This window comes from Silurus aristotelis (genome assembly GCF_946808225.1).
Source record: "Silurus aristotelis genome assembly, chromosome: 26".
NCBI classification, from domain to species: Eukaryota; Metazoa; Chordata; class Actinopteri; order Siluriformes; family Siluridae; genus Silurus; species Silurus aristotelis.
The window spans coordinates 6,183,466-6,194,676 of NC_139599.1; the positions used below are offsets into that span (position 1 = coordinate 6,183,466).

Genomic DNA, 11,211 nt, shown 5'->3' on the forward strand with positions numbered 1-11,211 from the left:
TGAGTTTTAAAGACACAATTGTTAGTGCCGGTAGGAGGAACTGCTTCCGGTGCAGAGTTCATATGTGAGGTCATCGTGTCCTTCTGCACGTGGTTTGTAGCGCATTCTGTGAGTGTGTGTAAACCGGTGAGGAGAGTGGAGATCAGCTCAGAAGAGAGTAGAGGAAGAGAAGAAGAAGTGCAGCCATGCTGAAGTCTTTAACACGCGCTGTAAACATCGCGGCACGCCTCACGAACAAGGCCCCGGGTGCGACTGTGGCCCGCTGCGCCGAGCCGCTCGTCAGATCCGCACTGTGCGCTCCGACCTCGGCCACGACCGCCCGGCCGTTCACGCGCTCGATATGGATGATGTGCAGCAGCGGCGGCGCGGACCGCAGGGCCACGCTGCTCGCCTCCAAACACACTCTGCCGTCCTGCGGCTGCGGAGGCCTTCACACTGAAGGTAGAGTCCGGAGTGTTTATAAATCTATTAATCCATCTTAATTGCACGAGCGATTATTACGTCATTGAAGAGGATTTTTGACGTCAAAAATACACCCAAGATCTTTTGATGTTCCTTGTTAAACGCCCATTCGCTTAATATCAGTAGTATGTATGGAAGTCTGTTTTTGATTATAATACTATAATAAAAATAATAATAGAGCCACGCCGGATTTGACGTCACATACTCACGTTTTGCGCCATGCGACCTTGAATGATGAAAGTTCAAACAGGGAACTCACCCATGGGGCCCAGGGATTTAGTCTTCATCCATCCATTCATTCATTAATTTATTCATACAGCAGAGGGGCACAAACTTTATTCCTATGAAGGGTCACAAATCTGGTTTGATTGAAGACTGTGGGTTTAAAGTAAATGTTATCAATATTTCAAACTGTATAATATAAAATAAAATAAATCATCCATGGTCCTTCGCATTAAGGAAGTAGCAGCTCAGTGGTTACGGCTCTGGGTTACTGGTCAGGGGTTCATGTCCTAATATTCTCACGCTGAAACTTTTTGGCCCTTGAGAAAGGCCCTTAGCCCTCTGTGCTCCATGGTGCCCCAGCACTCTGATTCTTTATTTTTCATAAAATGAAAATTAAAAGGTTACTAAGGGCCAACTTTGGATCGCAGGCCCTATTTTGGGCATTTCTGGTCTACAAGCTTGTTTTTGGGATTCAGAAGAAACCCATAAAAGCCAGGAAGACACAAACCAAAACTTCAGTCAATGACCTGTGAGACTGTTTGTACCTTTTTGTAATAAATCCTATTTGATACTTATCTTCCATCCTTACAGGTGACAAAGCGTTTGTAGAATTTCTCTCGGATGAAATCAAAGAGGAAAAAAAGATCCAGAAAACCAAGACGCTCCCCAAGATGTCTGGAGGATGGGAGCTTGAGCTGAACGGTACTGAGGCGAAACTTACCCGAGACCTCTCTGGAGAGAAGTGAGTCTAAAAAAGCTTTCTCAAGTCACAAACTATGACTGCATTTGAGCGTGTCAAAGAAAAACCATTATGACCATTATATTCCATATTTGTCTCATTTGCCATATTTTTCTAAATAAATTTTCTGAAGATGATCATTCTGATTCAGTTACTCATTCATTTGAATCATTTCCACACTTGCATTGGTATTAAGCCTAAACTTTGGCAATATGTTCCAGAGTGACCGTCACCTTCAACGTGAACAACAGCATTCCCCCGAACCTGGAGGAAGAACCAGAGCAGGGTCAGAAGAGCGAGGACAATGAGGTAGAACTTGGTCTTAATTTTATTTACATTTTACAAATGTAGATTTTTATAAGCAGCATTTGCTCATTGTTGAAATTCATTTTTGATCATGTAGCAGATGAACAATGCATTAAAACATACAGGACAGTTAAATCAAATGATCAATATTCACAAACAAGAGAAGCAGAAAAGCTTTCCAGAATGTGTTGAGATTTAAGGCAGCAAAATAGATGATCAGGTTCTGCTAGTCTCAGCCAAAAACAGGACTCTGATGTAACATTGAACTCTGTTTACTGATACTTGATAGTGGAATTCTTGTGTGTGTGTTTTTGCATTTCATAATGTTTATTGTAATTAGAAGTCGACCGATTAATCGGTATTGACGACTAACGGCATCTATAGTTGATTGCCAGAACAATCGGGGCTATGGGCAAAAGTCCATATAGCGATAGTTTTTCCGGCTTCTGGTCCGCTGTTATTACAAGAGCGGCCTCTAGAGAATTAATGCCACTTGCTGTTTTTTTGTTTTGTTTTTTGTTTTACACGTGAGGCTTTATTAATTATAATTTATTAATTTATTGAAATAAACTTTAGTATTTTTAGGGCTATCAAATTTAACACGTTAACACATTTATGCACATTTTAACGACACAAATTTTATTAATGTAAAGTGATTAGGGCAGCGCGCATTTTTAACTGACCATTTTTAAAACAAATATAAATAAATAAATATAAAAGAGGTCGAAATTAAAACCTTTAATGCAACACACGTTTATTAAGGACGTCCCTTCTTTATTCTTTTAGATAAAAAAAAAAAATTTATTCAGAATCACTAAACATTTGTTTTACTGATGCGGCAAGTCTTAAATGAAGCAAAAGAAAAACCCTCGGGTCGACAAACGCCGACGAGTTTTGCCGTATTTTTTCCTCATAACGCCGAAATGAACTTAAATTACTTTGTCTTTTTTGATCAAAGAAGAGCAATACATCATTCGAATCTGTAAAGGTAATCTAGTAGAAAAAAAGTAGATCTGTAATCTACTTTTATTTGTATACGCTCATAACGACAAAATGCTGTGCTTTTGTAAAATAAAGAAAACAGGCAGGGGGCGCTCTCTGTCGTCTGTCATCTCTCTTCACAGACCCACAAATAAAACAACCTAAAGCGCAGTGAATATTTGCCTCACATACATAATCCATATATGAATAGAAAACTCGGAATGTTGACATAAACAAATATTCTCTGATTATGTAATCTGTATGAAAGTTAGAAGAGGTACAGTTTCTCCGGTATCACCTCATTAACCGTCCGTGTGGAAACATAGCAAAAATTCCATGTGGTGTCCTGATGACTTATTTAAAACACCATAATTGATGATAGATAATTGCTAAAAAAGTTGTTTATTTTTTCCGTGTTTTTTTTTTTTTTTTAGCCTGACATCGTCTCCTCACCCAACTTTGTCATTGAAGTGACTAAAAAGGGGGCAAAAAACTCCCTGGTGTTCGACTGCCACTTTCCAGAAGACGAGGTAAACACTAAGAAATTCAGTTTTCTTTTGTTTTTGTTTTTTTGTAACCTCTATGTATATCAATGTTTCTACCATTAAAGCATGACCAGTCCTGGAGTTATGCTCAGTGATTTTAAATCTGTTTAAATCTGAGCAGATCGGTCACGGCGAAGGAGAGGAAGAGAGTGACATCTTTACTATCCGTGAAGTCAGTTTCCAGCCTGAAGGAGAGGAAGACTGGAAGGAGACAAGCTACACCCTCAACACAGACTCTCTGGACTGGGTATGTTTGCTTTTCTAGAGTTGAAACATTTTGAATTAAAAACTAAATTAAAAACTTATTTTTAAATTGTATTTCATTACATGAGCTCATTAAAAACAGTGGACATTAACACCATGCACATTACTGACACCTGATGGTCAAAAGGATGAACTGTAGTTTTTTTCTTTTAAATAGATTTAGTCCTTTCTATCTTTTTCATGTTATTGAGACAATTCAATGAGAGAAACTGATTGTTTGCAGCAAAAATATTATCGATTTGTATGGAAAAGTGATTTCTGTATAGCTCAGTGTCCTCGATTTACAAATGGTTGTCTCACTAATTAATCTATGGCAAATTTGGTAGAATAAAAAAGTCTACTGGTTTTGCTTTTTTTTTATTCTGACAAATTCTTTCAAATTCTCAAATGCAGTCTTTTCCTTAAAACCCACAGAGGGTAAAAACCATTGCATTCTCTGTGACATGTGTGAGGAAAGTACCCATCTCCCCATGCTTCTACATACATGACCTCACAGATGCACAAGAATGTCTATATATATTTGAAATGCATCCAATTTTGCTTTCTTGCCTCAAGGTTATGATGTTTTCATCTTCTAACTTGCGATTTCCCAAGAATAGAACACCTCGTTTAAATACAAGCTAATTATTTTAGAGCTTTAAGTTGGGATTAATAATTCAGCAGGTCAAACAATGTTTACCTGTGCTAAACCTGCCCTAATCTGTTAGTTTTATTCAGCTAATTCCTGTTCATCTTATTCATCTCCACAGGCACTTTATGACCATTTAATGGACTTCTTGGCTGACCGTGGTGTTGACAACACATTTGCCGATGAGCTGATTGAGCTGAGCACAGCACTGGAGCATCAGGAGTACATCAAGTTCCTGGAGGACCTCAACGGTTTCATTAAGTGTCAGTGATCACATTATGTGCAGTCTTCCCCTTCCAGCTATTAGAAAATACTTATACAGAAAACAAGACCCAGTACATAACTTTTATACTTTATTTTGATATCAATTAAGTGTCTTGAATGTACACATGAAGCTCTTTAAATTATGAGACTTGACTTCAAGAAGGTTTGGAAGCAGAGATTGAAATGTGAAGTCCAGCACGGGGTTTAATTTGTCAAATATGCACATTTATTTACTTGTAAAACGTTCCTCACGAATCCTCATCTTGCATCAAAAATAAATATTTCATAAACAGACTTGTGAAATTTTTTCCCCTGTAATTTACCCTCTGAACCTTTTGCAGATCGAGTCTCTTTAAGGCCCTTTTAAAGCACTACTGTACATCTCAAGCTTCTGAGCATCAAAAGCATACTCAGTCTTTATAATCTGTGACAGTAAAGCATTCTAATCCCTTTAATCCAATTTGCATCATGTAGCAGGTTTACACTAGAATTTTACCACAGACCAGGTTTGGTATGGGGGTCTGGCACATAACCAAACACAACATGCATAGACTATATGGACAAATTTCAGGACACCTGACCTCTGCTAGATGTGGTTCTTTTCTTCAAACTGTTACTACAAAGCTGCAGGCACAATTGTGCAGGATTTCTTTTCTGAGGCAGTATAATGCCCCTTTGCCCAGAGTGATCTCCATGAAGATATAGTTTGGAGAGGAAGATCTTGAGTGGTCTGCTATAGAGCTCTGATCCAAAAAAAAAATGCATCGAAAACATGGGATTTATTAAAAAAAAAAAAAAAAAACCTGCAGACCATGAAATTTAATATTGGAAATAAACATTAAAAAGTTTTAATTCTCAGTGCTGGTTTAGTGTTTAAATGCGTTATAGGTTTTCTATTGTTGATTGTCATTAATCACAAATAACACATTAAAAGAACAGTGTGTAATGTTAAATAAATGATCTCTTTATTTCACAGAAATAAAATACTAAAACACTGAAAAGCACACAAAGGCCGTTGTACCGGAGTTGCTCACAAGACAATAGCGAGATAATCACACACCTGCAGATAAGATAAGAGGTTTAATAATTAGCATTTATTCCAAAGGTCTGAAGCATTTCATGTTATAAGGAAACACCACATTCGGTCTCTACAAAGATACGTATTCAAACCAGAAAACCTTAAATCTTTCAGATTAGAACAAATAGCTCCAATTGCAGAAACATGTTCTGCAATACAGTTCATTCCAAAATGTTTGCCTTTGAAATGTTTAATTGGTAACCATGGTTACTGAATCAGTGACTAACTTTAAAGGACGATTAAAGATGAAAGCAATTTGATGAAAGCATTAGACATTTGAACCCGTTTTGGTAAAAAAAAAAAAAAAAAAACGTGATGTTACCTTGCAGCTCATCATAAGGTTTCCGGCTCTGTCCGCATTTGAGGTGACTGAGAACACGGGGTTCTGGAGGCACTCTTCCAGATGTTCCGTGACTCTCATCTCAAGCAGACGCCGGAGCACATCTGCCGTAATACTCCTTCCCTGTATAGAAACGCATACAATCCACACTGCAACTAGTAGGACTTGAACATTTGAGTTTTTGCAATTCTTTATCCTGTTTTACGTATTCCGAGATATCCGCGTGCTCCTCTGACTCACCATTGTGTTGATATAAAGGCCACATGGACATGAGGTAAAGTGGCTGTTCACGGTCAGATTATTCCTGCACAACCAAAACAGCTTTATTAACACTTATAACCCGACAAGAAGCAGTTATTGTAGAGTTCGTTTTACTCACGCATGACACATGGGGCAGATGAGCTTTCCTTCTTCCTCCATGCCCTCCACAACAGAGTTAAAGTACTTTTCTTCAAACTGCTGGCTTTTGTGGTATTCCTCAATAATTGCAAGCTCTAAAAAATAAAAATAAATAATAAAAGAAATTCTGTACGTTAAAAGATAATTCCTGCTCCACTTCCCCCCAGCTAATTCCGATCTACCACATCTGTAGTGGATGTGTGATGACTACAGACTATTTACATTATTTTGTCATTAAACATTACCCGCATGTATGGACAACAGGAAACCTTTTGGAATGACTACTTATTGGAAAACAAAAACAGCCTCTTTAATGGTTTTTGAGACCCATGCATATTCCATTTGTTTATATGCAACAAACTAGGTAAATGCAAGGCACGCATCAAAATACACACACACAAAAAAAAAAAGAATTGCACAGTGAATGACTAGCTGAAAGTTATGCAAGTTCTTCTCCGTGCTCTATCCACAGAAGACAGAACAGAAGAAATGTTAACAGATTGGCTCACACCTACAGTTAAACATGGAGGTGGAAAGCTTAATGGTTTGGGGTTGTTTCAGGGTAGGGAAGGTTGGAGACTTAATCTGGGTAAAAGAAATCCTAAACCTGCACATGTACCATTTCATACTTCAACACTGTGCAATTCCATCTGGACTGCGGCTAATTGGAACCAACTTCACCGTACAACAAGAGAATGACTCGCAGCATACATCCAAGCTCTGTAGGCATTATTTAGAGAGGAAAAAAGAAACGTGGACGGCTGGAGCGTTATTGATCACGGAACAGCCTGCCCAATCGACACACCTAAATCTTATTGAACTGCTCTGGGGTGAACTTGATCGCAAGGTGAGAAAAATCTTCAACTAGCAAAGAACACATTTGGCAAATTTGACAAGCATGACAAAAGTATTTCAGCTGAATGTTTGGAAACAAAGTGTGTAAAGCTCATTTTTCAATGAAAATAATGTGTAACAACTCTCAATGTACATGTTTGTTGGTCAAAGTAAACACACACACACACTTGAATGACTAGGTATTTACAATATTGACAGGCACTGTATATTTATAAGATGCTAATGATAAACTGTCACTAGTGTTTTTTTTTCTTTTGTAAGACAGAATGGTGACAGAATGACGAGTGACTACGACTACATAAAGTCACCTACCACAGGAATTCAAGTACTTCCTCATTTCTTGTTTGTAATCATGAACATAATTCGCTTGTTATAAATTAAATGACTTGTTTGATACATGTCAGCTAAAGACTTCTGGGCAAGAACCTATAAATACAAGACTTGTTTATACATGTAGAGTGATTTTTCTTTTCTGACCGAATTCCATAAGTGCCTTTAGACTTCAATTATAAACCACACATTCACTAGAGTTGCATCATATAGACACCAAGTGAGAAAACACTGAAATATTTCTTTAAGTAATTGTTTTTAACAGATATTGACAGTGACCTTGAGATATAAGCTCTTGTTGGATTTCCTCTAGAACAGCCAATTCATCCTGTTCCTGCACATCTCTGTACATCTGTAAAATCAAGCAGAGGAAAAAATACATTACATTTTAAAAAACACTTTCCAACATAAGAACTTCAAGTGTGTATGACTGATCTAAAATACCCGTACATCACTGACACTGTCTCTCTTCCACAGCGAAGGCAGTCTTTGGTTTGCCGACTGCAAGGCGTTCCACTCCATCTCCATCACCTCCTGGACGAGCAGAGAGCCCTTTGTGGCATCGCCTATCTGACGATACTTCTCCAACAATCTCGAGCGGCTGTTCTTCAACCGTTCCACACAACGCTTAGGAAAGAGAACAGAGTGAAAAACTCGGATAAAGACTACATTTAAATAGACAAAGGACACCTGACCATGAGCTTCCTTTGTGCTTTTTGAACACCTCATTCCACATTTAGTCCCCATTTGCTTTTATGATAACCACAGGAAAGATCTTCCACCAGATTTTGTAGTGTGCTTGTGGAAATGGAGTGCAGGCAGCTTAGACAGGTTAGAGTTTTAGAGCAGACCATAAGATCTTCAACTCCAACCCATGTAAAGCATATCTTCACGGAGATAGCCTTGCGCACAGGGGTACTGTCAAGCTGGTACATAGGATACAATCGTTTGCCTCCAACATTGTGCTAAAAGTTTGGAGAAAAATCCACATATGGATGATAAAGCCAAGTGTCCCAATACTTTTGCACCCAAAACATTTATGGTAAAATAATACAACTCGAGAAAACTTGTTTTAGCTGAAATTTAATATTCCTCAGACTTCCTTCATCAGAAAAACTTAGGAGGTGACCATGGCTCAACTAAACCATCCCCAGATCATAACACTGCCCCCACAGGATTATACAGTAGGCACCAAGCATACATTAGGCACTTTCTCCAACTCTCGCCTCTTCAGTGCCCATCGCTCTGGAAAAGATTAAATTCAGATTTAATCCACACAACATTTTTCCATTGCTCCAGAGTCTAAAAATCATTGATAAGTGGCTTTCTAAAGGTTACAGACCTGTTTAATCCCACTCCTTTGAGTTCTTATTGCATTGTGAGTGTGGAATTGCTTCTATTAAACATAATTACAACTGTTGTTTTTGAACTATTTGTTGCAGGACAATAGTTTGACCCTTCTGAAACACCTTTCCAGAGTGACATGTTATATCTTCTGACATGGTTGTTTAAGAAATAAGTAGCTGCTCACTGCACTATTTAGGGTGAAATGACTTGTTGCCAGGCGAAACATTCATCACAAATTATCCAGTGGAAGATTCTTAACCATTTGCTTCGTTATATCCAGGTGGGTTTTTAAAATACTTTACTGAACATGACCTAAAGACAAACCAAATATTCATAACATTTCCTCTGCATCATCATTTAAACATTTATGGAAATAAAAGCAGTAACCTTGTAACCGAGCTTGTGTCTATCGAGGCCAAATAGGCCAATAACCCCCACTGATGTCCTACACTATTAATTGCACCTATAAACAAAACACGAGGTCAATTTGTATTTATTCAAAAACGCACTCCTGAGAATTTGCTTTTCAAATTTCATATAAGGTTACCTTTCTGTATGTTTCCTTCCATGGTGGAGTTGTGCCCTTATAAAGAGACCTGTGCCTTTGTAACGCGTCCATAGCTTACAAATATGTGCAATTATCGCTGACTGTTTAGAGAGTATCAAACCATTCTTGCCAATTCCACTTCCGCTTTCCGCGCTCCACCAATCAGCGACTTTTGAAGCGTTCAAACCCGGAAGTTATTTGTAAGCAGATGGGAGTTGTAGGCCGGACTGTGAACGTGGGTTGTGTCTAACAGCTGCTGTGGTTATTAATTCCTTAATTTATTTTACATTAATAAAATTCATTAAATAATTTTACAAACTCCTAATTTAACACACTTGACTCAATTAATGTGAATGAATCTTTTTTAATACTAACCCTTATTTATTTCATGTTTAGGCGTTTAATTAATGTCTCAATGTTTATGAACAGATGAGTCACTGCCTATATACAAAAGACTGGTGAAAACCTACCTCTTCCTGAAACACATGAACTAGCACTTATTTTTTTTTCCTGTTTGTTTTATGTCTTAACGGTAAAAAAGAATTGTGCTCACAATAAAGTTTATGCTGATGGTATCCTAAGTTTGCAATCTAGTGAATAAGTGTTGCTTTATTCATTGATTAAAGCTTTAAAGCACTTTTGTACATATCTCTGGATAGGGGCGTTTGCTGAATGCCATCAATGTTTTAAAAATTTTGCTTTGTAGTATAGGTTATGGTTTATATTACATTTTACCATATACACTGCTGGCCAGAGAAATGTCACACACTAATATTTTGTTAGACCACTTTTACATTTACAGCAGTCATTCGCATTACAGCACTCATTCGCTGTCGTTCAATACATTTGCGGCATTTAGCAGACGCCCTTCTCCAGAGCGACATACAAAAGTGCTTTCAGTCTCTAGCAATGAATTAATCTACACTGGTACGCAAGATTACAAACTTAATATAAATATTGCTATTGAATTCTACAATTGGAAAGTGCTGATTTATGTGTTTTAGGAAGAGGTAGGTCTTCAATCGTCGCTTGAAGATAGTTAGGGACTTAATATATCAGACTAGTATTTCTAGAATTAATAAGCATTCATCTTAGTGTGCTGGTAGCACAAAGAAGACTCAAGCATGCTTCTAGCATCCAGCAGTGATTTTTATATTCACAAGCATTTCCAGAGTTGATTAAGATAAGTATGAAAACTAAAAAGCTACTAATAATGGTGACTACAATAATTAATCTATAAGTTTATGCCATGTCATAATATTTATTTTGCAACATGAATATTTTCATCAAGAGTTGCATGAATTTTTTGCCAAAATCTTGTATTTAGGATGGGAGATTTGGACTGCTGTCAACCAAGTCTTTTATAGCACATACAAAAATTCTAAATGGGGTTAAGATCTGGACACTGTGGAGGCCTATCCATAAGTGAAAATGATGTCTCAATCTTTCTAAAACACTTTGTTTTGTATTGTGTGATGTAGCTCTATGTTGTGTTTATGTAGCACCAGGGTTCTGAAGAAACGTCTCATTTCACTGTGTACTGCGTCAGATATAAAATGTTGAAATCAAAACAAAAGCTTTTTTTGACTTGACTCTCACTAAGCCCAGTGAATATGCCTGTGCCATCAGGGAAGAAAAAACCATTTGATGGAAAATCCTGGTTATTAACTATATTCTGATAGTCAGCTGACCTCATTATTTGGGCATAAAATGTTGCTGAACCTAGATCTGACCAACCAAAGCAACCTCAAATCATAACACTGCCCCCACAGGCTAATACGGTAGGCACTAGGCATGAAGGGTGCACTTCTTATTTTCCATTTCCATTGCCCAGGAATAGGTTAAATCTCATTTTGCTCCTGAGCCTAATCTTTATGCTCCCTATCAAATTGAAGCCCCAA

At 37.7% G+C, this 11,211-nt stretch overlaps 2 protein-coding genes across 2 annotated transcripts; one reads left to right on the top strand and one right to left on the bottom strand.

The window, feature by feature from the left end:
• The first annotated feature begins 28 nt into the window (after positions 1–28).
• On the top strand, positions 29–4,708 carry c1qbp (complement component 1, q subcomponent binding protein). The gene is made up of 6 exons (XM_083531987.1): positions 29–441; positions 1,279–1,429; positions 1,648–1,735; positions 3,148–3,243; positions 3,380–3,505; positions 4,272–4,708. The coding sequence occupies exons 1-6, from the start codon at positions 186–188 to the stop codon at positions 4,419–4,421; spliced, it is 867 nt and encodes a 288-aa protein (XP_083388113.1). The 5' UTR covers positions 29–185; the 3' UTR covers positions 4,422–4,708.
• A 649-nt stretch (positions 4,709–5,357) lies between these two features.
• rpain (RPA interacting protein) lies at positions 5,358–9,477 on the bottom strand. Its single transcript, XM_083532009.1, has 7 exons — positions 9,311–9,477; positions 7,867–8,043; positions 7,696–7,768; positions 6,212–6,326; positions 6,073–6,136; positions 5,815–5,955; positions 5,358–5,474 (listed from the first exon to the last, which is right to left on the bottom strand). Exons 1-7 carry the CDS (start codon positions 9,380–9,382, stop codon positions 5,445–5,447), a joined length of 672 nt encoding a protein of 223 aa, XP_083388135.1. The 5' UTR covers positions 9,383–9,477; the 3' UTR covers positions 5,358–5,444.
• Between the last annotated feature and the right edge of the window lie 1,734 nt (positions 9,478–11,211).

What these genes read in the sequence shown, in the direction of transcription:
- c1qbp (XM_083531987.1), top strand. Translation starts at nt 186, where the DNA reads ATGCTGAAGTCTTTAACACGCGCTGTAAACATCGCGGCACGCCTCACG. An exon ending in GCCACTTTCCAGAAGACGAG is followed by an intron (nt 3,244 to 3,379) that starts GTAAACACTAAG and finishes AAATCTGAGCAG; the next exon opens with ATCGGTCACGGCGAAGGAGA. An exon ending in ACACAGACTCTCTGGACTGG is followed by an intron (nt 3,506 to 4,271) that starts GTATGTTTGCTT and finishes TCATCTCCACAG; the next exon opens with GCACTTTATGACCATTTAAT.
- rpain (XM_083532009.1), bottom strand. Translation starts at nt 9,382, where the DNA reads ATGGACGCGTTACAAAGGCACAGGTCTCTTTATAAGGGCACAACTCCA. An exon ending in ACAAGAGCTTATATCTCAAG is followed by an intron (nt 6,327 to 7,695) that starts GTCACTGTCAAT and finishes TTTATTTTTTAG; the next exon opens with AGCTTGCAATTATTGAGGAA. An exon ending in ACCTTATGATGAGCTGCAAG is followed by an intron (nt 5,475 to 5,814) that starts GTAACATCACGT and finishes TCTTATCTGCAG; the next exon opens with GTGTGTGATTATCTCGCTAT.